Raw genomic sequence first — 27651 nt, forward strand, 5'->3', positions numbered from 1 at the left:
CCTCAACCCACTGAATGAGGCCATGGTTCGAACCCACAGCCTCATGGTTGCTGGTCAGATTCATTTCCGCTGTGCCACAGCAGGAACTCCAACAATTGCTTTTTTGATTGATTGACTGACAGAAACCTTCTAAGCTTCTCATTCCCTTATTAGGTCCATCAACAGATGATTGGATTCGGAAGATTTTGTATATTCTTGATAAAAATGATTTTGGAATAAAAGCATTTAGCGCAGACTTTCTGCTGTCTAAACAAAATCCTAGACTATGACACAGCTCACCATGGCCCTTTACGGGTTTTTGTTCTGTCTCCACTTGTGAAGTGCTACGTCTCTTGTGCAGTTACTGCTTCCTGCTAGTTCTCTCTGTTCTCCCTTTTCTGATCCAGTTGAGTTTTGTCTTTGATATCCATGGGCAATATTTTCCATTTGTTTGTATCTTGGCTTTCTGAGCTCTGAGGATTTATTTTCAGGATGACTTCACACAAGGGCTTGGGTAAGCTTAATGTAAAACTTTCCATGGTGGATACTGGGAGAGTGGCTCTATCTCGGAGTAGTGTTTGGGTTGGGCATCAGGAGGTATGGGCTTCTTTCAAGCATTGCTGTGAATTGATTTGTGATTTAGCTTAAGTTACAGTCCCTGGTTTTTCCATTTCCCCATCTTCTTAGCTATCTTGAAAGGCGAACATAGGTCCTCAAAGGTGAAGGGATAGCTATTTCAGCAGAAAGCGTTGTTATACCTACCTGCAGTCCAGGGCAGTCTATTGTGACTGACAAGAGGACAACAGTGTCCTCAAAGTATTTTTTTTAGTGAGAAATGAATATTCTTGTAAGTCCTATTTCAGAGATGACTATAAGAGCTTGTCTTTTGAGGTCATATTCTCGATTGGATACAAAAAAAAATCCAAATGTGGGAAAAGAAGCTTAGACCCAAACCAGGAGGAATTAAAATCAGTCTTGAATCTATGACATTTGGTTCTCTTCAGAGGCTATTAACTTGGGGTCCATGGACCATAAGGGAGTATATGGATGAATAGGTTTTAGGAAGTTCATGAAATCATAGAAATTATGCAAAATGAATTTTTCAGGGGAGAAGCTCCATAGATTACACTAACTTTCTGAAATTAAGACTTCTGATGACCAAGGGAAAAGAAAGAAAGAAAGAAAGAAAGAAAGAAAGAAAGAAAGAAAGAAAGAAAGAAAGAAAGAAAGAAAGAAAGAAAGAAAGAAAGAAAGAAAGAAAAGACAAAATAATCCCCCACAGAGGGATTCAAGGAAACACTCTGGGAAGTGTGGCTTTTACTTTGATTGCCAGTGATAGTATCACAGATCCATCAAATTGTACACATTAAATATATGCAGTTCTTTGTATATCAGTAATAACTTCAATAAAGCTGTTAAAAAAGACCCTCTGAGCTAAAAGAAATATAGGATGTCACATAAAACTGGCCATTACACTCACAAACTAAAATCTATTATGTTAAAATTTAACTGAGGTTATTTTATTTGAATGTGATACTAGCCACATAAAGGTGTGGCATGGTAAACCTCAAAATGTAATGTGTATTAGAGCAAATTGATTATTCACTAGGAAAACATAAGGAAATCAATTATTGGCTATTCCTTGTCCTACTTTCTTTTCTTATACCAATAATCATTCACAGCAAATTTGTTTATGCCAATTAATTTATAGATGCAATGCTAAGAAACTATAAGAGAATTATATTGTAAGTATATATGCTGATACTTTCTTAACATATATTTTGCACTATATATCAGATAATTTATAGAATCATAGAGGTTTATCACAGTATGTTAGTCATTTTTGTCATGTTTGTCATATAATGTTTGCTAACAGTGTGTTTATATCATATTAAGTGAAATAATAACAATAAAACACTTAGCATGGTGCCTGGTAAGTTATACATGGCCAATAAAGGTTAGCTGTTCCTATTAGAATTATATCACATTGTCTATTAAAGGCTTCTAAGAAAACAGGTAGTTGTTGAAATTTTAGGAAGTTGGTTTTTCTGTATCCCAGACTCCTCCATTAATTTACCCTCAAGGATTTTAGCTGTTTAAAAACAATTAATGAAAACTGATATCATGGAATAATTTCCATTTTGTTTTACCCTCATATTAGAATACATTTGTGGTCATGTAAGTGTGTGCAAAAATCTTGAGCAGACTTACTGGAAAATCCACGTCTTTGGGTTGGAAATCCCTGCTATTTGTCAGTTCTCCTATAGATATTGTTATGTGACTAGGAGATGGATGGCTACATATTTCAAGCAGAAGAGTTTTACTTTTATCCCATTCTAGCCCTTGATTTTTTCCTGACTGCCTCTTCTAAATTTCTCTCATTTGTGAAATCCAGATACTAACAGCAATCTCGTAGGAATATGGTAGCTACTAATGGGAAAACATATATGCACAGTGCTGGTTGAACTTCTACACTAGACGGAGCTCAATCTTTGATGTAGATAGCTACAGCCACAGGGGTGGCAGTTATTATTAGAAGGTGTTACAATAAAGAGAAAAATACCTTGCCATTCTCCATTTCTGCTGCAGAGGATGGTTTTTTAAATTAGTGGAATAAAGAGGTGGAAGTCAGATAATAGCAAGAATTTTCTAAGGGGAGAAGAGATTTTTCCTGCCTCAGCTGGTTTATTTGGATTCTTGCTGAGAAATTAGGGGAACTTGACCACTAGATCTTTGAGTCTTCTACAAGGCACCGCTTAGGTCATTCATCAAGTGGAATCTAATCTCTGTAATCCAAATGTTTTAATAGTGATAATGTTAACAGTGATAGTAAAGAAAGGGGCTTATTTTGCCCACATTTAATGCTTTAACATGTCAGAGCCATTTTGTATACATTATCTTATTTTATTATTTTGGCCCTTAGCATAAGGATGAATTTTTCCTTACTACTTCTACCCTCTTTAGTTTCTTTCTGAGAAATGAGAAAGTTTAAAGTAGAAAGGGAGACAAATATGATGCCAAAAGGTGGTATGCTGCTTTCCTATAAGACCTACAGAATGTGTGAGAGAATTATTTAATAGTGCCTAATTCAAAGCTGTCCATTAAGTCTTGACATACTGTTTGCAATCTTGGCATTCCACAGAATATTTTGACAAAAGATTATTCTCCCACTCAGCAATCCAGACCCCTCTTTATAAACTCTAGCAAAGTGTCATGTGACATCTTAAATGCTCACTGTTTCCACTGTTGGTTGACTCCTTTAACTACTTAATAATTGTTAAAGGACTATGGATAGTCACTGCTTCAATGAAGTTGTCTTTATTATTGGAGTAGGAAGATATTTTTCCCAAGTGGCTTTTTGGGATGGGTGCTTTCTGTGCTGCCACTGCAAGGGGCCAACTATGGGCACAGCTTTAGTCCATTAGAATTATGAGTCCTTAAATGAAATCTCATCCTTCCTGGAGCTCAGTATGGGAAATCACATTCAGAAGGCCCCAAAAGATACTTATAAAGTCTCTTCATGGAATCTTAAGCTTTCTTGCTTTTAAGACAGTCTCTTTTTTTGTTTGTTATTTAGCAAGTCTAATATGTCCAAATATTCTTTATATTACCAGGTCAAAAATCTGTCTTCCTGGAACACCCACACATGGGCTCTAGTTCTATCATCCAAGGATACTTCGTTGTTTCTATTAATGACTTTACTGATAAATGTAGAAATTCTTCATTAATATCCTTGTTATCTTTACTTATTACTCAGCTTCCATATTTTTTTAGCATATGGATTACATAATTTTCTATTCTCTCCATTTCATTGATGCCATAGAATAGTTTCAGCTAGGGTCACAGGAAACTCGCAGTGTCATTTATTGGCTCTTGAGGGAGCATTGAGCTGAAAAGGCTGACAAGGCACCTGATGTGAAAGGGCTTTGTATATCATACTAAAATGTTTAAAGACACACCCTGGTCAGATTTCTGATATAGAAAGATGGTTATCGTGGTAATATGAGACATGAATTAGGGATCTAGGGTGAAAGGAGACAAGGCAAATTAGGTTGGCATATTTCCATTAATCAGTGTGGTTTAGATACAGTGGCTCATTGGTATGACTGTATCCAGCAGGGGTATAACCAATTTCAGGTTTGTTATTCTTCTCCAAAATGTTCCAGAATCATGAGAGATTTTGCTAAGTAAGTCGTTGAATTCTAGGTTCATTAATATATCTGGCTTTCACCTGATAGAACCTTTTTAGGAAATGAGGACTCTGGTTGTTCTCAATAACCTCATCCTCTCTCCTATTGATTTCCTTTCTTCTGAACTGCTCACTAACCTGTGTTATTTCAAGGATCTTTCCAAGCATGAAGTTTAAGCATTCTGGTTATCAAGAGCATTTCTAGGCTTTATTTATTTATTTATTTATTTATTTAGCCTTGTTGAAATTTGAGGGATAGATTTCTGTTTCTCCATTTTGCAGGGGCCTTATCTCTTTGTACTTTCTCAAAGAATACTTCTTTTTTCTCTCTTTTGGCCACCCTGAGGCAGCATATGGGGTTCCTGGGCCAGGAAGGATCTGAGCCACAGATGTGACCTACGAGGCAGCTGCAACAACACCGGATCCTTGTTTAACTCATTGTACTGGGCCAAGAATCAAACCTGTATCCTGTTGCTGCAGAGATACCACCAATCCCATTGTGCCACAGTAGGAATTCCTCAAAGGATACTTTTATAATCATGCTTATGAGTGTTTTTGGTAGCAGAGTTAATGTAACCTTAGAATCTTTAATTCACTGACTGGCAAGGTGGCCTCTCTTGCTGTCTTTTCTCTTGTGCTAGGTCTCATTCTCCCTCACCCTGCTTCCAGCAATCATTTTTCTAACAGTTCCCATTTGAGACTCTCACCTATGGAAAATATAAAAGGCAGGTAGTAGCAGATTTGTGATATAGTTGATCACAGAGGCTTAACACAGCTACGTATCTTTCCATATATTTTTCTATCATATATAAACATGAGGCCCCTCTGTTTTGATTCCTTTTTTTCCTCAGTAGTATAGACTAAAAGTCACTGCCATGATGAGCTGTTATCAATCAGTACTGGTAAGAATATCACTAGTCTTTGAAAAAGAAGACTCAAAGGGGAAAGTATAAGAGGTGAAGTAACACAATAGACAAGAAGGCAATATGCTTTGGGCTAGGCTAGCTCACAAGCACCAGCTATACGAATTTGGTAATATTTACCCACTGTGGACTTTGAATAGAAATTTTATCTTGAGAGGATAATGCAAAGGACATCCTTGACATTTCCTCATTTGTATATAATCAAATATAGAAATCAGTTTTCATTTTGTCTTACTCAAATTAGCTATCAAGGATGATCCATTCTCCTGCTCCTTTAAAAAAAAATCTTACTCTTTCATATGGAAAATATGTCAAGAAGTTCCTCAATTTTCAGGTCATAAAAACTCAGATACATGAGAGTGCCCTAAATCTTGGTATAAATGAACAGGGGAACTTAACGATTCATGATGTTTCCTCACCTCCCATATCTATCCCAGTTTTGAGCCCCTCCCACCCCAGAATATTAAGCATGACATTGATCAAAGATTTCACACAGCATAACACCAAAAACTCAGTACCAGAGTTCCTGTCATGGCTCAGCAGTTAACGAACCCGACTAGCATCCATTAGCATGTGGGTTCGATCAGTGGCCTCGCTCAGTGGATCAAGCATCCAGCATTGCTATGAACTGGGTGTGGGTTGCAGATGCTGCTCAGCTCCCTTGCAGTGTCTCTGGCATATGCTGGCAGCTACAACTCCAATTGGACCCCCAGCCTGGAAACCTCCACATGCAAAGGGTATGGCCCTAAAAAGACAAAAAGACAAAAAAAAAAAAAAAAAACCTCAGTACTACTTATAGCTCTTCAACCATCAGTGTAAATTGGCATTTAAAACATCCAGGTATAACACAATGGGTGCAATTACCCATTGTTATCCCCTTCTCTTTTGAAATAAGAGTTTAAAGTAAATGGGAAGAGGAACAATAATAACCATTAAATACCCATGTAGCACAGTTTACTGGGCATTTTCATGCCTGTTTACCTCCTTAATCTTCACAACAATTCTGTAAGGTCAGTGTTACAATTATTACTGTAGTCTTGTTTTAGAGATGAAAGACCTAAGCTTCAGAGAAGCTAAATGTCTTTACAAAGCACACTTAGTAAGTAGTACAACTGTACTCCAGCTGAGTTTTTCTGACTCCACATCCAGTGCTTCCTTGACTCTACTATTCTTACCCTGAGCTGTCTGATTTTCCAGCATGGGAAATTTGGTAACCTATCAACAAGTTCCTGCCATGCTTTGGACTACCTTTCTCAAATTTTTCTAAACTGTGTTTTTTTTTTTTCTTTTTGGTGACCTGGCCATCCAGATGAGGACCCCTAATCTCAGACTGGCACCCACAGAGGTGCTAGCCTTCCAGGCATTCTCCCACCCTCTACCCCATATGTGAGGTCAACTAGGTGCCCTAATCAGCTTTTGGAATCACGCCTATAGGATTACCCTTGGGCCCTGTAGGCAGGACCTAATTGCAAGAGGGCAGCCTGGTGAACAGATCACTCCTGCTGGCCAGTGTGGCATTTCTTTAGCTGAATTACTTGAGATTGGACCTCTAGTGTGATGCTGACATACTGACTTGGGGTGACTCCAATGTATTATATAGACAGGAACCCTGCCAAAAAATTTTTCCCAGTATCCTGCACGTCCTGGGGATGGTCTTGTAAGTGGAAGGAACTGGAGAGAATCTGAGATTTTACCCTAGATACAAACTGACAGATTAGCCTGCCACAATTTCATGGGATCAGGCAGAAGACCTGAGCCTCCTGGGTTAGATACAAAAGGAGGTTATTACTCATAACAGTAGCAGTAGCCAGAGTATCATCTTTTTCTTGTGCAGGTTTCTTTTTTTTTTTTAATTTAATTTATTTATTTATTTAAATATTTTGAAGAACTAGTTTCTTTTTTTGGCTACACCCATGGCATGTGGAGGTTCCCTGGCCAGGGAATCAAACTTGCACCACAGCTGCAACCTCAGCCACAGCAGTGACAATGCCAGATCCTTAACTGGCTGAGCCACCAAGGTACTTACTCCTTGTGCAAGTTTCTTAGGTTCCAGTTCCCACAAAGTGATGTGAAGAGGGCCAGGTGACACTTGCACACTCAGTGGATTGTGTTACAAGAGGAAAGTTCTGAGCTTAGGGAACCCAAATCTTTTATATAGATTTTCCCTAGTATCCAACCTTTCATAAGCGGAAATGGTGTAAAGCAAAAAAGCAATTACTTTAGAACACATCTTGCTAACACATGCACAAAATAAATTGAGATAAAACACAAATGCTCACAGACAGAGTTCACTGCTATGGTGGCTTGAAGCTGAGATGCTGAGTATATTATAGTTCCTGGGGAGGGAGAGTGGTGGTACCACTCTTGTTGCTCAAGGGGTGCACAGGGTGCCTCTGTAACACCTCACTGCAAAACAAATGCTGAACGCTAGTTTTACTTTTCACCTTTTTTTTTGTAAAAGCAAAAGTCCTTAAATTTCTTTCGAACAGGTACTATATAGGTCTTCCATAAAAGCAAAGGGGCATAAAGTAAACTTTCACAAAACAGGGGATCCCTGTAGTGGATGCAAGTATGCCTGCCCTTTTCTAAGGAAGGAGATACTTTCCCGGTCAGTTTTCCAAAACTTTTTGGTATAGAAACATCTTTTAAAAAATAGTCTAAAAATGGTACTCAGTGCCCCTCTTCCCAAGACATGGAGAAACTTGAGAGTCCCGTGGAGAATTGGCTCTCAGTAGTAGATTCTTACTGCTCTTTCTTGATTGCAAATGTACAGCCAAACAGTAACAGCCAAACAGTAACCCTAGCCTGTGCTGGGATGGCCCTAAATCTTTAGGGTTGTCCCAAAATAAATGGTTTCCAAATGAAAATACTGAAGTCAGGAAAGAAGGAACATGGATATTTGAAACACATGATTGTTTACCTTGTGGTTCTACATATAACTGACCATTTCCATCCATGTTTGCTTCACTTACTAAAATCCTGCCCATGGGTGGCACCAACTATCTCATGGTTTGATTTAGAAGTTGCTTACCCATACCTAAAATTATCTATACCACTAGCCTGTTACAATGCTTAAAATTGCCATCACTGTAGTCATTCTTTTCAGTTACTATCTCTAGATTGTCTTGAGAAGATTCCTGTATGCAATTACAAGTTTTCACGTAGCATCTATTTCTGTCCTCTGTGGATATTATGAGAGGAATGAGGTTTTAATGGGAGTATGGGATCAGGAGAAGTGAGAAATGATGAGTACACTTGAATCTAGGGGAGGTAGTTTTAGTAGGGTCTCAGAGAGATAAAGAAGTAGTTTGAAACCACTGGATGATACAGCAAAAATAAACCAAGCATTGGGGGAAAAAAAGGCAGAAGTGGTGTTTTAGAAGTCACTCCATAGTTTATCCTGGACCTTATCCTGCTATTGGACTTTAAGAATAGATCTTAAAGTAGACTTTTTATTATAATTTTTTTTTTACTATTCCATCTCCTTAGTTTTACTTGGCTTTTTAAAAGAATGCAGGCAGTACATTATAAAATGAATGTCAAGGGAGTGTTTTTAAAGGAACAACTCAAATGCAGTTGTGTTTGCTCACTTGTCTATCAATGTCACCCTTCCTTTTCAACGCCCAGCTCCACATCAGCTTTGTGCACTGAACATGCAGACATCTCCAATCCTGAAAGCACATGCTGTTCATGGTGATCATCTTTTGGGCCACACTCCTATGCAGATTCTGCCATCAGTGACTTGGATACAAAGCAGTGATATTTACATTGATATGGTTAAGTTAACTTTGGGGTGGGGAGAGCCTCAGTTTTTCATTTCCTGGCTGCTATTTGCAATGTGGAATTGCAACACTGCATTTACGTGTAGTTTTGCCTTTCAAATGTTCTGTGGTGTTGCAACATTTGAGAAACTCTCAGGGACCCTTAATCTTCCTACAAACACTGGTTTGTAAGTTAAAGACCAACTCACCATCTCAAAGTAATCTCCTTGTGCCTCGCTGCATAATTTTGATTTTCATTTGTCTATCTTTGGACTGTCCCTGTGCTTTTAGTTTGTTTCACTCTTGAGGATACCAATAAAAGAATGAAGAAAAAAGATTTTTTTTAAATTTCTTCTTTCAAAAACAGTTGAACTTAAAGCTACTTTCCCAATTGTTTTCCATGAAGCCACATTTAAAATATTTTATTAATGCAAAGACATGAATTCAGGACTAAGGACCAGTGAACAGTAGCCATGGCAACCAGGAAGCCATTCAAGAGGTGAAAAAAATGCAGTAAAGAGTAAGTGTTTTAATCCTTAACTTTAATCCCTTTACTTCCTGTTCTCAAAATGAAATATAAATCAAGCACCATGGAGCACTGCAATTTTTCCCTGAAAAGGATGTTGGCAAAAGAGGATTAGTAATGGACAGATGTATTTAAAGAATTTAATCACACAATTTGTTGTAAAACTTTTGAGACCACAAGTGACCAGTTCCTTTGAGTGGTGTCAATGAGAACCAACAAAACGTACTTTGAAACTGATTAGAGAGTTGGCGCAGGGGGAAACCCCTGTTTGCAGTTATTGTTACATCATTTCAGCCTGTGGTCATGGCATGAGAAACCAAGGAATTTGCTTGGTTCCCCCAGTGGAAAGGTAGACTTGGGGGGTGTCTCCTTAGAATAGATATTCTTTTGATCTTCAAAATACTAGGGCAAAATTAAGTAGCCTGTATTTCACATACTACCTTTCCTTGATGTTTGATTGCTATGGAAGTTTTGCAAAGACGTGTGCTTTCCATTGTCAGCAGACTCTTGGGTTTCTGCTATAAAGCACAGTCTTTACTTTCTGTGGACAATAGAACAGAATTCTCAGAAGGATAAATTATTTCTTAGAGTCTCTATTTTTTGTTTCTAAGATTTTCTTTTACATGAAATATGCTGACTTGTTAATTTCTGATTTAAAATAAAATACATATTTTTTTTTCTTTAAAGTAAGACCTAAAATATGCCTCCTACACTGGCCTAAAATATTGGTTATTTGACTCTACAACAAATCTATTTTCCCTAGTTCTGTTCTGAAGGACTACTGGGAATGAAAGGGGACATGTCTTTTGATGGCACTTTTCCTTTCCTCGGTGTGTATGTGTGTGTGTGCATGTGTGTATTTTTTTTTTCTAGTGAACGAAAAGTTGCCAGTGCACAGGGCTCTTTGCAGAAGTAGCTACAACTTGTACTAGCTTCCTGCATTGTGGAATGTGAAATTACTTCCAATAATATCATCTTCCTAGAGGGGTGCTAATAATGATGACAAACAAGCAACATGAGGCCTAGAGCATTTGAGAGTGGAGTTGGACACAACAGACCACTGAGTTTGGAGTTCCTCATAGACCTTGAGAACAAAAGTGTACACACTAAATCTGGCAGATGGCAGAACATCTGGGGAAGAAAAATAGCATCATGTTCTCAAGCTTAGAAGACAAAATTACAACTTTGACAACAGCTATTTCTCCTTTCTGCTTCTTCATCTTGACCTAGTCTCCTTTCTCCTTGTTCTATCAGAACCAGCAAGGCTAGTGTAGTCTAAGACAGGATTTCTGAGATGTTATCCATGCACCATGAGTGACTTCTGGCAGCCATCATTATTCTTCCATGCTTTCCTTGGATTTTTGGCTTTCTAGTCTAGAATTCTGGGGTACGGTTAATTTTTTGAGAGGAGATTCAAGTTTATTGCAAGGGGTAGATGATAAGAAGAAATACAAAGTAAACATGAAAATGACTTTGGCAGAAGCTGCAGAGACTATTGGAAGTCTGGAGAGGAGTCCAGTTCCTGTCTCAGGCTTTACCCTAGAGAATTGCTCTAATTCAGTTTTCACTAAAGCATTAAAAGTCATGTGATTCATGCATCATTCTAAGACATACAGTCCTCAGACGAGGAGGGGAAATTACCTTCAATAAAATGCTTCTGTGCATTGACTTAAATGACACTGTGGGCAAGCACTTATTTTGGTTGGCATTACCTCAGGATGAAAAAGACCCTGAGCAATATTAAAGGCTGTATGTGGAGGCAGTGACGGGGGTATCAGAGCCATGGCTGTTTACTCATTCAACTAGGGTCCAAAAGATGGGGGGGGGCGGGTCTTGAGTTAGCTGTTTAGGTTGTCAAAAAGAGGGCTAGAGTGTGTCATTTCAGGCCCACATGGCTCAGAATTTCTAAGTTGCGCTTATCAAGTACATGCTAGATATTGAATCCTTAAAAGCAAGGTAGAAAGTGTTATTTGTTCCCAGCCCTTCTAGATGAATGAGGAATAGGAAATATGAATGTAATGAATGGGCATTTCCTATTGGAAGTATTGCTCATTTGAACATTCCAATAATCAATATATAAATGTGAACATTGTTACCTAATGAAACTTGACATGAATGGGGACTGAGTACTATAAGGAAATGAACTTCCCAAGTGTCTTTCAAAAAAATAAAAATAAAAAAAATAAAAAAACTTCTGTTAAGATTTCAGTTGGCTACTTCCTGTTTTATTATTAATTGTTAATTTCAGCATGCCTAAAATGTCTCACTCTTTTGTTTCCCTTTGTGCAGACATGATTTTATCTTTCTGTAGGGGCTACTCTAAAGGATAAGTATGGATTAATAATCCTTAGCAGCTATCAATTCATTTGTTATTCATCCCATTATTTGTTTACATGTTTCCCCAAACACTTACAGATACCTTTTGTGTGAAAATAAGCACTGTTTTGACTTACATGATTAAATAGACATGCTGTCTATTTACAAGGAGCTTTTTTGTCATCTGTGACACACATACACATATATAATGTATAAATAAGTATTATAAAGTGTAGAAAGCCACAATACCATCAGAGTGATACAGAGAAACTGCTATTGGAATGTCTATAAAGGAAGAAATTACTTCCAAATAGAAAGACTTGAAGGGAGAGTTGACACTGAATTGGACCTTGAAGAAGATGCAGAATGTGTTGTAGATATGCAGAGTCTGGAGTAAATGGGACTCCAGATGGGGGAGGCTGTGGCCAGAAGTCCAACATGAATGAGAATGAACAAGGATTATAGAGGAGGGCACATTGGCTGTGTGTGACAGAGGCATGGGACATGAAACCAAACAGCTAGGTGAGAGCAGCCTGTTAAAGCTGGAGAGTTTTGGCTGTAGATAATGCTGGGTGGAGAGTCACTAAAGGACTTTGATGATGGGAATAACATTGTCAGCAGTGTAAAATTAAACTGGGGAAAATTAAACTGACTGTTGAGTATAGGCTGGATGGAAGAGCAAAAAGCAAGTACTCTCCTTTGAAATGACAGCCTTCAACTTTTAGAAGTAGGCATTTAAAAATTGTCCTAACACTCACATACATGAAAGTCAGCCTTAAATCTTTTTTTCTTTCAGACAATCCATTTAATTAAATGAAAGGAAGGAAAAAATAACTTCTTCAGTTAGTCTCTCCCCACACTTCCTAAAGTATAGCATAGGCAGGGGCTGTAGTCAGAAATCAATTCAAAGGGAGACAATAAGGAGCTGGTAAGATGGACGGGGGAAGTAATTACTAGATAGCTGGCTGCTTTAATTAAACCTTGAGAATACTTGAAAAGAAAGAAAAATGCTACACTTGACTGGATGGGATGGAATGTGTGTGGTCACATTAGTGCAATGAGCCAGTGTCAGGAGGAATTTATGAAGCTATGATAGAAGAAAACCCTTCATCTTGCTTTGAGTCTTTATAATCTCATAACTAGACCCCAGAAGGTGAAGGAGGATATTTTTTATGGCCATGTGTAATTCTATTTTAATGTTTCTATTTGTCTATAAAAAGAATCCACCCTTCAATTTAATGTTCTTCTTTTTAGATGTTCCTCCAAATGAAGTTTGAATCTGCCGTAGACTGTGTCCATTTGTGTATCATTTTCCTGTCTAAAAAAAAAAAAAGTAGTATTCTTGGTGTCAGTTTTAGAATAATATTGACTTAGGAGGAAAATGGGGTTTTTACAAATGTAAACAATGCAGAAAATCCCAAACTGAATGCCTTTCTGATTTCAACATACTTTTGAACCTCAGTTCCCCAACTCTGTCCAGAACAGTGAGATAGTGGTACAGATTTTAATGAATAGCACATCTAGATGAGTGTTAACATCTCCCAAAGTGTTCTGAAAATGTTTTGTTGTTGGTTTTGATTTCTAATATATTTTGGACTTGTAAAAGTCCAGTTGGAAAATTGATTTTAAGCTAGCTACATTCTTCTAAGATAAAATATTGTCAGAGTGATATTCATCTACAAAAACTATGCTAATGTCTTGACTAAGGCACTATTTGGCCCCAGACTCTGTTTATGAGACTAAGCAAGACAACAAGGGGTCCTAACAAGTATCACTCCTAACAATTATAATAGCTTTTCTTTCTTAGGCAAAAAAAGAAAAAAAAATTAACTATGTAATACACCAGCCACTTTCTGTAGGTCACCTTATGAAATCATATGGTAACCCCACATTCTACAACAGATGTTATCACCCCCATTCTACAGAGGATGGTACCGAAGACTTTTAAGGTTAAATATCTTGCCAAAAGCCGCAAGTTAGTAGGTAGCAGAGCTGAAATTTGAACTTACATGTAGTTAACCCCAAAGTCTCTGTTCTTTTTCCTTTGTCATATTGCCATATGGTGCTATAATAAAAAGAGAAAAATATCTAAAAATGGGTAGGAGGGAAAAGAAAATAAAGATGCATGTTATGCAGTTTTATAATATTTCCACACTGAATATTAATTTAAAAAGTAAGAATAGAAATAGTAGTTAAGGAGTTTCTGTTGTGGCTCAGTGGAAATGAACTGACTAGTATCCATGAGTCCCACCCAGTGGGTTAAAGGACCTGGCATTGCCATGATCTGTGGTATAGGTGGCAGATGCAGCTTGGATCTGACGTTGCTGTGGCTGTGGCATAGGCTGGCAGCTACAGCTCCAATTCAACTCCTAGCCTGAGAACTTCCATATGCCATGGGTGTGGCCCTAAAAAAAAAGAAATAGTAGTTAACATGTGTTGAATATTAGCTATATACCATGTATTGATGAAATAGTTTATTATCACTTATTATCTGTTACAAGAATAACAACAGCAACCGTATAAATTCAGTACTATATCCACATTTTACAGAGAAAACTGAGCTTAAATAGATGTTAAACTACTTGTTAATGGTTGTCTAACATTTCATAAGTTAAGATACAAAAGCTCAAATCCAGGTATTCTGAGTCCAGAGCCTACTGTCTTATTTTTCATGACTCATATCATAGATAAACTATTATTTAAGTGATTGCTTGTGGCTTAGTGTCAATAGAGCATGGGCTATTTTTCAGAACTCACTTACTCTTAGACAGAGATTTAACACCATCTTTGATGCCAGAGAATATTTTCATCAAGCTTGCAAATGGCACTGAAGTGGGGAATGTGGTAGCCAGCTGAGTGATAGAGTGAAATGAAATGCAGCCAAGAGCTTCTGCACCATCAAACGACAATGGAACTTTGAAAAGTGAACTTCTGGATTGGAGATAAGAAGGAAGAATGAAAGGATTTTGAGCACACCAAAATCACAACCAACTCCTGAACAACCATCAATAAAAAAGACTGGAATCTACACAAAAAAAAAAAAAAAAGAGAGAGAGATTTTACATCCAAAGATATAAAGAAGAAACTACAAGATGGTAGGAAGCATACACTCAATATAATCAAATCCCATACCACCCAGGTGGGTGACCCACAAACTGGAGAATAATTATATCATAAAAGTTCTCCCACAGGAGTGAGCACTCTGAGTCCCACATTGGGCTCCCTAGTGTAGGGGTCTGGCATTGAGAAGAGGAACTCCCAGATCATTGGGCTTTGTAGGCTAACAGGGCTTGAGTGCAGGAGCTCCACAGAACTGGAGAAAACAGAGACTCCACTGCTGGAAGATGCATACAAGCTCTCACACACACCAGGACCCAGGGCAATAAGTGACTTCATAGGATCCTGGGCCAGACCTATCTGTTGGTCTTGGAGCATCTCTTGGGGAGGCAGGGACAGCTGTGGCTCATTCTGGGGTCATTAAAGCTGGTGGCAAACATATTGGGGAGTGTCCATCTACATGAACTCTGGCTGGAGGCAGACATCTTGCTTGGGTTATTAGCACCAAGACTTCACTCCACCCGACAGCCTGTAGGCTCCAGTGGTGGGACATCTCAGGCCAGATAACCAACAGGGCATGAACACAGCCCTATACATCTGCAGACAGGCTGCCTAAAGACTTCCTGAGCCCACAGCCATCTCTCGACATGTCTCTTGACACAGCCCTGCCCACCAAAGGACCAAGACCTAGCTCCACCCACCAGTGGGTGGGCTCTGGCCCCTCCCTCCAGGAAGCCTGCACAAGCCTCTGGACCAGCCTCACACATTAGGGGGCAGACACCAAAAGCAAGAAAACTGCTGTCTAGCAACCTGCAAAATTGAACCTGCAAATATAGGTCAGAACCTACCCTGGGACCAGCTAGTCCTTAACCCTTGGCATTTAAACAAAGGCTGAGCTTCCACCATGATGTCCAGTTATGATAGGCAGTTCCATACTACATATAAATTTAAATTAAAATCAGATTAAAGTGAAATTTGTTTCCTCAGTTGCACCAGCTACATTTCAAGTGCTCATTAATCACATGTGACTAGTGGCTCCCATTGGGTCCAATGGAGAACTTTTCTATCATCAAAGAGGTTTCTTTTGGATAGCAGTGCTATAGCATTGGTGCATAGCATTATTGGATTCTAGTTCCGTTTTACTTTGAAATTCTGTTTCTATGAACAGTTCCCATTGATCACCATTTTTTACTAAATAATCAATAGTTTTGTTGTATCTATAGCAGAACTGATTTTTTCATATCTCTTATTGAGCTATACCCGTATGTGTATCTATTTAAATATTTTGGCATTTCATTAAGCAGCTATAGATAAAAGGTTTGGCCTTTAGAGTCATGGCTAACCAAATAGGTACTCCCTATTTTAGAAATTCAGGGTGTCAAATTGGACAGTACCTCTTGTTCCCAAAGAGATTTCTTCCAGTACTATTTTTCTAAGTCTTCACTCTCATTTCTTTCCTTTTTTTGCAAATTGGTCATTCCCAAAGGAAATGAATTTGATAGCAGATTGTTGGAGATTAATTACCTATGATATGCCAAAGCTACTTCATAAATGTCAGTGCTGAGGAATCCCCTAGAGAGAGAATTTTTAGATTCAACTGGAAATTAATTGTAATTAATATAATAGGTTAATTCATTGTAATTATTTTTGAGCCTTTTGGCAATGAGTTAATTCCCCAAGATCCACATTGCTCAAAGTGTCATAGAGAATACTTGATGAGAATGGTCTGGTAATAAACCCTAACCTTCTGGAAAAAATTCTATTTGTCTTTCCTTCTGGCTGAGTTTCTTCAGAAACATATTTTGGTAGCATTTGATTTTTGGAGAACAAAGGGATCCCTGCAAGGTGATGCATAAACATGCACAGCCCAGATAGACAACGCTCATTGGAGAAAGGGAAAACAAAAGGCCTTTGATTCTGCCTCATTTGCTTTGGAGGTTTATCTTGCTTCAGACTAACAGAATGCCTTTGCTCTTGGAAGAAAATGTAACGGAACTGAAAATTCAAGAATCTGGGCCCTTTTCCCTTTCCTAATTATTTCCACTTGACTCACTTAATCTTGGATGATTATTCAATCATATCTGAAATGAGAAAATGATGGGAATAGAATTTCCATCTCTTGTTTCAAGAACTTATAAACATTAACAGAGTAGTCTTGAACAAAAAAACAAACACAAATCACAATTGATGGTGCCTTGCTTTTAGATATAAGGAAAAATCCCTACATTGTTAGAGAAGCAGCTCAAATTTCCAAATGGAGAAACCTTGTCAAGATTTGATCTGTGATTTCATTATTAATGTCGAACAACAACTATCATTTGGAACAATTATTTCATAATGGGAGATTGTACAGAAGCTAAGAAGCCAATTTACTTACTTGCACCCAGATAGACCAAGAAATTAAGTCCTAAAATGGGCCATTAATGATCAGGACAATTAACACTCAAAGATTCACAGGTTGGTTTCTGAGATTCTGAGATGTCTCATTTCTTCCTAGTATGTCCATGACCATTGCTGCACATTTATGAAGAGAAGGATGAATATAATCCTAATAGTTGCTGAGAGCTAGATCAGGACTGAATATGCAATAAAATTCCTGACAGTTGGAACTGTCTAAAACTAAAGCTGCCAAGATGAGGAAGTAAGTTGCCTGTTATTATGGGGAATCAAGCAGAGTCTGAGAGCCATTTACTGTGGTTGCTGTAAGGCAGTTATAACATAAGCTAGAGGTTTGACCTAAGTGACATCTGAGGCTGTATTGAATGCCAATTATTGTAAATCGGGTTTTTGTTTTTAATTTACACTTTACAGTTATGCTCTTAGTACTATCCATAATGACCCAGAACACCCAACTTTCATTAAATATCTAGTTACTACACTGCATGTGCCTGGGCAGAGCAAGAACTGGAGAGAGGGGAACAGCATGCGTCCGAGCATCTTATGAGTGCTGTTGATTGGCCTTCTATATTCCTAAAACAAATCAGAAGAATTTGGGAGTGTTTCCAGAGTTGGGTGCTCCCAGAAGCAAACTGTGAGCTGAGGATTCAGGTGCTTGTGAGTTGTTAAAGAAGTGTTCCCAGGAGAATCCAGGAAAGGAATAAGGCAGGGGGCAGAAGCTAAACAGGAGAGATGCTATAGGGAGCTCTGGAGCATAATTTACACTTCACAGTTTGTCCCACTTCAGGGCAAAGAAGCACTGGTTAGTCATGCTTACATGTGTTGATAGGGGTATCTGCTAGCTGTTGAGTATAAAGTACATAGAAGCTGGGGGATGGGCACACTAAGGCTAGGAGAGGGGGCATCACAGGACTAATCAGAGGCATCTGAGGGAGTCTGGACAGCAGCAGCAGCTTCTCTGCTAGGTAACTATTATCTGTACTTTAAAATTTCTTCATCAGGTGAGGTAATTAAGATATGAGCACATTGTATTTTTTAGATACATCCACCAAGCACTAGAGATTATAATGGCCTTTAGATAAAAAACTAAAAAACTGTAACCCATTCTTACAAATCTGATCTGCACTGAATAATTTATCTGGATGCTGGTTCCACCCTGCCACGTGCTGCAGAGTTTTGAAAATTTAAAAGGCAGTCAGCCAACCAGGTCCTCATAGACTTTCGAAGAGTGTAGACTAAACTCATGACAAGAAACAAAGCTGAAAACATATGTCCAGTTGCAATATTGTTGAAAGCAGACTCTGCTGTTCTCCCTGTACATGGAGGCCTCCTATGTGTTGACTTGGTCAGAAGGGGGCTTTTTTCAGCAGGGAGCCATAAACTGGGTTTTGGAGGAGTTATCCTGGGAGGGGGGAAGCCATTCCAGGCAAGAGGAATGAACAGAATAATAAATGGGATGTTTATTATGCAGCATATAAATGGGAGTGAGACAGTGCCTTGAAAGGATCAGAGGTTTTTTGTCTAGGCCTAAAGGAAGTTTCTATTCTTGATAAGTGGTGGACTCATATCACAGAAGCTCTTCTTATTTCAGCCTTTTGGAACTGGTGTGCCTAACAAGAGAGGATATTTCCTTCTTGGGTATGACATAAAAACCCTATTTTAGGAGAATCTGCCTGAAATCCCAGGGTGGATTGATGAGGGAAGAGGGCCAAGGGGTCGCTATTATTGGTCCAGCACCATCTTGCTCTCTAAAGTCCCTCTGAAGTCCAGCTGCCCGCAGATTCTTTCCGTGTCCCATGATGTCCCAGAATCATGTCAGAGTTAACATGTCTCAAACCAATCTGCTGATTTACTTCCAGTCTACTCCTGTGTTCTCCCTTGCTGTTCCTCAAGGCAAAGCTTGGAGCCATCCTTGATACTCCCCTTTCTCTCATATTTCACACCTCATTCAGCTCCACTTTCAAAACAAACTGACTGCTGCTCACCTCTGACCCCAGGCCTTCAGCGTCTCCCATCCGGATTGCTGAAATGGCCCTACCTGGGCTCTCTTGTCCTCCTACTGTTTTCCACAAAATAATCACAGTGATCCTTTCACATTGTAATATGAACCAGTTGCTTTGCTGCTCACACCTTCCTGTTAGCTGCCATTACAATGAAATCAAATAATCAGCCTTTGGTATCTTTGGGTTCCACATCTCTGGGTTCAACCAAGCACTGGTTGAAAATATAGGGGGGAAAATTCCAGAAAGTTCCAAAAAGCCAAACTTGAATTTGTATGTTCCTGCAACCAATTACATAGAATTTTCATTGTATGAAGTATTGTAAGTAATCTAGAGGTGATTTAAAGTATAGGGGAGGATGTGTGCAGGTTATATGCAAATACTTCATCATTTTATATCAGTGACTTGAGCATCTCTGGATTTTGGTAGCCACAGGAATCATGGAACCAGTTTCCCTGGATACCAAGGTTACAACTGTGCTACCTTTCCCTGTGTTGAGACTGGACAGAACCTGACCTCTAACTATTTCTCCAACCACATGACCCACATCATTTTCTTTGCTCCCTTGCTCCCTCATTTCCAGGTAGCTGTTTTTAGAATAGATCAGCCTGTTCCCTCTTTCTTTCCTTTCTGTTCCATCTGCATAAAATGCTCTTTCTATACGTCATGCTCTCTCACCTCACTAAGTTCATAGCCCATAATGTCCTCCCTTCCCTGAGGTCTCCCCTGACCCACCTCTAAAAGCATAGAGATGTGAGAGTCATCCCCACAAAGTCTGGTTGAGCTCCTGAGAAACAAGAGTGACCAAAGAGAACATCAGGAGAGGGATGGGAAAGGGAAGAGGACCTAAAGGAGGATTAAGGAGTTAGAGAATCAGAAGAGAGAGAGGTGAAGTGTCCTCTTTTGGAGAGGGGTACTGAGGTCAGGATGTCCCTGGATTAAGATCACTTCAAGTACCCTAGGCCCACTCTGCATGGCTTAGGATGCAGATCTTAAGGAATGTTGAGTACCATACTTTATTTTTCCCAACAGCAGATATGTGTATTATTGACCAAGGACTGAACCAGGTGATAGGTCTCTGGGAAAGGGGACAATGAAAATAAAACAGCAGTGGTCCTTTTTGTTTCTCTATCTCTACCCCAACAAAAACCTTTTCCTTAAGGGCATGTTATTATAATCTATACAGTGGTAATGAGATATTCCAGGAACTTTTCTTAAGAAACTAGGGACTATTTGCTCCCCCAACTAGACCAATCTGAATGATTTTCTCCTAGATAAAATGTTAAAAAGTTCTAAGAGGAAGGAAAAAGTGTATGAATGTGTGTGGTGTGGTAGGGGAAAGGAGGAAGTTGATGTGGGCTATTTTTTGAGCCAGGCCTGGAGTCAGAGGTGGTGAGAAGCGGTCAGTTTGTTTTGAAAGTGGAGCTGAATGAGGTGTGAAATATGAGAGAAAGGGGAGTATCAAGGATGGCTCCAAGCTTTGCCTTGAGGAACAGCAAGGGAGAACACAGGAGTAGACTGGAAGTAAATCAGCAGATTGGTTTGAGACATGTTAACTCTGACATGATTCTGGGACATCATGGGACACGGAAAGAATCTGCGGGCAGCTGGACTTCAGAGGGACTTTAGAGAGCAAGATGGTGCTGGACCGATAATAGCAACCCCTTGGCTATATTTGAAGAACCTGACTTGGTATTCTAATTCCCACATCCACGCCTTTCCTTTACGAGATGTGTCATTTCAGCTTTCTCATCTCTAAAATGGGAATCACAATAGTGTACACCTCATACGGTTGCTGTGAAGCATACAGTATCAAGTAAATTACATGGATCCCATGAATGTGTATTGAATTGAAATGCAGTCTTTAAAAGTGCATCATGGTGACTGTGCACATCCAGCCCTTTTCTGTTGAATTTACTTGCATTGTGCTCTTTTCCTTCTTATTTAGGAATAATCATCATATGATCGTGTCTTTTAAAGCACATTGGGAATCTAATATACGACACAAATGAACCTTTCCACAGAAAAAATCATGGACATGGAGAACAGACTTGTGGTTGCCAGGGGGGAGGGAGAGGGAGTGGGATGGATTGGGAATTTGGAGTTAATAGATTCAAACTATTGCCTTTGGAATGCATAAGCAATGATATCCTGCTGTATAGCACTGGGAACTATGTCTAGTCACTTATGATGAAGCATGATAATGTGAGAAAAAAAGAATGTATACATGTATGTGTAACTGGGTCACCTTGCTATATAGTAGAAAATTGGCAGAACACTGTAAACCAGCTATAATGGAAAAAATAAAAATCATTATAAATAAAGTGCATCTGCTATAGGCAGCAAAAAAATAAAGTATTTCTAATAGGATCTGTATCACTCAGGCATCTCAGACAAGCAGAACCACTAGAAAGATAGATAGGTAGGTAGGTAGGTAGGTAGATGATAGATAGATAGATAGATAGATAGATAGATAGATAGATAGATAGATAGATAGATTTCTAGGAATCTGCTTGCTCATTTGTAGGGGCTGGCAAGTCAGAAATCTGTAGGGAAAGCCCATAGGCTGGAAACTGTCAGGAGCTAATGCTCCAGTCCAAAGGAAATTTTTCTTCTTTTTCAGGTAAGCCTTAGGTTTTTGACCTCATAGATTGGGCAGTTTGGGTGAGGCCCACAGGTTATAGAAGGTAATCTGCTTTACTTAAAGTCAACTGACTGTAGATGTCAATGCTATCTACACAATTCCTTCCCAGCAGGACCTAATGTTTGATTGAGTAATTGGGCTCTATAGTACAGCCACCCACAATGACACAAAACTAACCATCAGTGTATCCATACCTTACAGCTTATGTGGACTCCCAAAGAAGGGGAGACACAGTGTCGATGAGGCTATGGAGAACATGGGATGAGATGAGTCTCCAAGGAAACAGATGGTGAAGACCCTAAAGGGTTTCCTACTATACTGACTAAAAGCCAAAGTCCTAAGTGAGGGCTCTCGAGTCCTATTATCTGGCTCTACCTCCACCCTACCTCTCAGAACCCAGCTCTTACCTCTCTCTCTAGGTCACACCCCTTTCCAGCATTGCTGGCCTCCTCATTCTGGAACTCTCTTCCCCTTGATGTGGACTTAGCCAATTTCCTCAATTCCTTCAAGTCTTTGCTTGACTCCTCTTCTCAACAAGACCACAGTTCTTCCTAGCATTACGAATCCCACCTACCCTTCTCTTTTTTTCTTTTTTCCATAGCATTTACTTCCTTCTATACAACTTACTTAGTTCATTTATTTACTATATATTCCCTTCTCTAGAATATAAACTTCTCAGTGGGGATCTTTGTCTCTTTTGATTACTGATATATTTCAAGCCCTTAGAACTGTGTTTGGCATATGATTGAGGCCCAAGAAACACTTGTGCAGTGAAAGAAGAGGAGGATAAAGAAGGGCAGTGCTACTCAAGAACTAATGGGGTATGGTTAGCGTGGCTAAGTTGAACAACTCCAGGGGCACCGTTCACATAGATTGCATTGTGAATAAAGGTCCCTGGTGTTGTGCAACACAGCAGTCCCTTAAAATAGATGACCTGATAATCAGTGCATTCAAATTCCACTTCTTTCTGTAAAGAGAAGTGAAGGCCCCATAAAGGGCAAGTCCTCGTTGTCTGTGCTATCCTCTAAAGGAGGACAAATGCAATTCAGGTAAACCGGATTGAAAAATTTGAACCCTTTATATCCCTGTAAAAGGATAAAAATCCAAATTGTTTTTAAGAAATGAACTTCATGGAACCACTTATTATTATCAAGTCCAAAGGGAGACATAATAAGAAATGGGGTACATGAGGTTCATGTCATAAGGACAGTTTTTTTTTTTTACATAATTCCTTATTTCTATAATTCATTTCCTCTACCTATTACCAGAAAAATCTCAGCCTTTCTCATCAGAATTCTTAGTTGTTCTAAAACTGTGGCTCCCAGATAACAGCACCATCATGACCTGGGAACTTTTTGGCAGTGTTCCACAGACCCACTGAATCTGCAGCTCTGGGGTGGCACCTGCAGGTGATTCTTGATTCATGCCCAGGTTTCAGAAGCACAATTAGAGACCATCCCCCATTGACAAAGTTTCCTCTATCTGCTTTGTATGCCTAGCATCTAATATGTTGTGTTAGATAAATAACTGTTTCTTACTCCAAATATAAAGCCATATTATATTGAAAGACATTCTTCCAAGACATTCTTCTCTGTGCCTCCTGCCTCACCCTTTTGATAATTCCTGGACCTGAGAATATTCAAGAGTCTTAAATGTCCTAGAAGGCCCTTTCTTGGTCTCATTATCTGGGAGGGAGAGAAGGATACTAAGCTTACATATCATTACTATATTTCTATACATATGGCCCTCCTTTGGAAATTTTGCATAAGGTCCTCAAAGCTTGTTCAGTTTAAGGAGCACTTTCTGGAACCATGCCTAATCCCAGAGAAAACCAAATTAACTCTCACCACAAAGTCATATGGAATCACACTCTTGGAAAACATGAATACTCAGTGCAGCTAAGGAAGAATTGCCTGCCTTTGACTCTAGGAGTAACCATAGCCGTGAAATTCCTTGGAAGGACCTCATCAGTACTCATATCTGTAAAACCCTAGAGTAGTTGGTAATAGAAAGCAGAGAGATGTTCATGTCTACTCTTAGTAGAACATGTGGCCCCCAGATCACATTTTAATGATGAAAGATAAATTAAAAGTGATCACCAGACCTCATTCTAAGCCTTGATTTTTTTTCCAGTTTTTCTTATGCAATATGTGTTAGGTTAGTACCAAAATAATAAACATACCTTTCAAAGGCCCTGAGAGGGTTAGGCATTAACTCAGTCTTGATCAGACATTCCAATGTGGCAAAGCTGATGAAATTATGATTATGTTCTGTTCACTACATGTGTTAAATGCCCCTTCCCTATACTTAGGGTCACTGTGTCATTTTCATAGTCTTAGACTAAGACCTGAACATGTGTTTGTCTCTTCATGAAGTTTTTTGAGTTTGAAGAAGTACTACTCTCTGAATAGTTACTTACTGATGTGTGTGTGTTTGTGTTTCTGATCAGAGTCATTGTCAGTGGTGTGCAGATAGTGTTTAACACCCAGCTCTCCAGACAAAAAAGCCCCAGAGTGATGCACTTGTCAATTTCCATAGTGTAAGTGTTATCACCAGTACCATCTTCAGGCTATCAGTCTGACATTTGTAAATCAAGTTTGGGAAAAGTATACATAGCTGGCACTCTTGGATTGGTACCAGTCAGCTCCAAACACATCCTTCAAATGTAGAAAATTTGGAAAGCAGAGGAAAGGATAAAAAGAAAACAGCAGGAATAAATTCATCATATTACTGCTGAAAACAAAAATCATTTTTAATATTGGATTATATTTCCTTACAGCATTTTGTCTATTTTAACATGTTTATCATTATGTGTATGTAATTTTGTGTTTTGCTTTTTATATTAATGAACATCATTTTAGTGGTTGCATAATATTCCATCAAATAGATGCAGTATAATTTAGTAGCCATAACTGCAGATATTTAAGTAACATTTCCTAATTTTTAATATTTCTGCAAATAATGTTACATATCATTAGTGCACTAGGTATAAATCTCCCTTCACCTTTCTGGCTATTTTCTTAACACAGATTCTAAGAGCAAATGATTTCAGTTATGGATCTTGAAAGAAATATTTCCAGATATGATATGGAAAGTTTGTAACAGTATGTACTCCAGTCGTGTTTAAGATTACTTCTCTCACATTGCTTCACTACTACTTTTTTTCTTTTTACAACCACAGTTGTGGCATATGGAAGTTCCTAGGCTAAGGGTGGAATCAGAGCTGCAGCTGAGGCCTACACCACAGCCATAGCAGTGCCTGATCCCATCCTGATCTGAGCTGCATCTGTGCATCAAGTGTTTCTTGGGCCTCAATCATATGCCAAACACAGTTCTAAGGGCTTGAAGTACATAAGTAATCAAAAGAGACTGCCGTAACACCGCAGCTCATGGCAATGCCAGATCCTTAACCCACTGAGCAGGGCCAGAGGTGGAACCTACATCCTTACAAAGACAGTGTTGGGTCCTTAACACAGTGGGAACACAGTGGGAACTCCAACAACTATTTCTTTTTTAAAGTTTTTATTTTATTTTTATTTTTCATTTATTTATTTATTTATTTATTTTGTCTTTTTAGGGCCATACCCGCGGCATATGGAGGTTCCTAGGTTAGGGGTCCATCCAGTCGGAGCTGTAGCCCCCAGCCTACGCTGGAGCCACAGCAACAGGAGATCCAAGTCGTGTCTGTGACCTACACCACAGCTCACAGCAATGCTGAACCCTTAACATGCTGAGCGAAGCCAGGGATCAGACCCATGTCCTCATGGATACTAGTGGGGTTCACAAACTGTTGAGCCGCAATAGGAACTCCTAAATTGTTTTTTTAAAGTTTTAGCTTTGCATTTATTTGCAATGTGCTAAACATTTTTTTAGTTTATTCTCATTTCTGTTTTTCCTTTTAAAAAATTTTTATTCACATAAAAGCCTGCACAGTAAATAAACTCCCTCCTGGGATATTTCTATATGTGCCTCCCACCTCACTCCTTTGATAATTCCAGTACTAGAGAATGTTTAGGAGCCTTAAATGATCTGGAAGGGCCTTTTCTGTTCTACTCATCTGGGAGGGAGGAAGAGAGGGACACTAAACATGTTCCTTCTCTCCTCCACTTATACCTCTGTTTTTTTTCTATTTCTCTTCTCCAGGCTCCAGGCTCCCTCCAGCTCCAGCCTACTGTTTCTCAGATAATCTGGGCACACCATGGGGAAAAGCATGTTCTTTTCCTATATATATGCAGGGCTCACTCCTTCACTTCTGCCAAGGCTTTTTTTACCAGAGCCATCTCTAACAGGCTTTCTCTGATCCCCCATCCAAAGTTGCCATCCCTCATTCCTATTCACTGTCTCTACCTCACTCTTGTCCATGGCATTTATTACTATCTGATATGATATATATTTTATTTGTTTATCATCTGCTCCCTCTCTAGAGTATAAGACAGTATTTCTGGAGTCTCAGGAGTGTCTAATGCTCAATGAGTATTTGTTGGATGAATAAGTATACCCCAGTTCTATACCTAAAAGGTTAGTTTTATCTTGATGAAGACACAATCAACTTATATATTCTCTTTAAACACCGAAGATGATATTTTGCAATGTCTATAACAAATATATTTTTAGATTTTAAGATATTATGTTTATATATAAACAGGTTAGTGGTTTATGTAACTAAATCTTCCATTGTGATTTTTTTCCGTTCAGATTACATTTACATAATCCTTTTTCATAAAGAAATCAGATAACTTTGCACCTATACTTTATTCTAACAGCTTTATGGCTCTGTAATATATAAAGAATTAATTTTGTCACTGTGATAAAATGAAGTCTAATTTTTTGATGTAACTTACTATTGTGATACTTTGTTGCTTTGATTTCTTTCTTTTTCTTCAGGGCCATACCCGCAGCATATGGGAGTTCTTGGGCTAGAGGTCGAATCAGAGCTGCACCTGCTAGCCTACACCACAGCTGTAGCAACACAGGATCTGAGCCACATTTGTGACCTACACCACAGCTCACAGCAATGCCAGATCTTTAACCCAGTGAGCAGGGTCAGGGATCAAACCTGCATCCTCACGGATGCTAGTTGGGTTCTTTACCACTGAGCCGCAATGGAAACTCTTGATTTTTCTTTCTATCATGTTTCATGGTATTTTAAAACTTAACTTGTGTATTTTCCTCTCATGTAAAATCTATAGGTGTCAAATCTAAATGGACATTCCTAATTATCTCCAAGATATTTTCATGTTAGTATCTCTGTTTTTTAAAAGCACTTTACAATATGTATTAAATTACTTGAGTTTGTTTTTTTTATCATTACAAGTTCTGATAACATACAGAGAAAATAAAATATAATAGGAAGTTGGGTTCCTCGAAATGGAAATATCAAGGACTGAAGTCAAATCCGCCTCTAACCACACTTTTCCTGTAACACCTGCCAGGTGTTATTAGAATTGGAAAACTGACTCTTTTATTGACTCTCTGTTAAGTCCAATGCCTAACCTGTGTTTGTTGCTTGATAAATATTTGTGGACTGAATTGCCTGAACCTTGAGGCATGATATCCTTTCCAGGAAAGTATTCCAAGGAATAGCCTTCCTTTTCCATCTGTCTTCTGTTTTCTCCTTCTCTTAGCTGCGGTCCAGTGCAGAGCTCCATCCTGAACTGCTCACAGATTGCCTTGCCGTGCAGCCCCTGCAGCCTGCCGCTTCCCCAGGAGATGCTGCTGATAGGGCAGTGGGATGCTCCCCAGGGCCCGGGCCTGACCTCTATCCAGGTAATGACAGCAAAGGCAGACTTCACCACATCAACTCCCCTTCTCTAAGCCCTTCACTATGGTTAAAAGGAATGCTCACATAAAAATTCTCCC

General features: G+C 39.0%; 1 protein-coding gene across 3 annotated transcripts in view; it reads left to right on the plus strand.

The window, feature by feature from the left end:
• Positions 1-27651, plus strand: part of GLIS3 (GLIS family zinc finger 3) — a 486532-nt gene that overhangs the window by 390517 nt on the left and 68364 nt on the right. For all 3 annotated transcript variants that reach the window (XM_047767694.1, XM_047767695.1, XM_047767696.1), the window contains one exon: positions 27417-27558. In XM_047767694.1, coding sequence (XP_047623650.1) covers positions 27417-27558 — 142 coding nt within the window. The remainder of the gene's footprint in view (positions 1-27416; positions 27559-27651) is intronic.

Source organism: Phacochoerus africanus, chromosome 2, assembly GCF_016906955.1.
Source record: "Phacochoerus africanus isolate WHEZ1 chromosome 2, ROS_Pafr_v1, whole genome shotgun sequence".
Classification (NCBI taxonomy): Eukaryota; Metazoa; Chordata; class Mammalia; order Artiodactyla; family Suidae; genus Phacochoerus; species Phacochoerus africanus.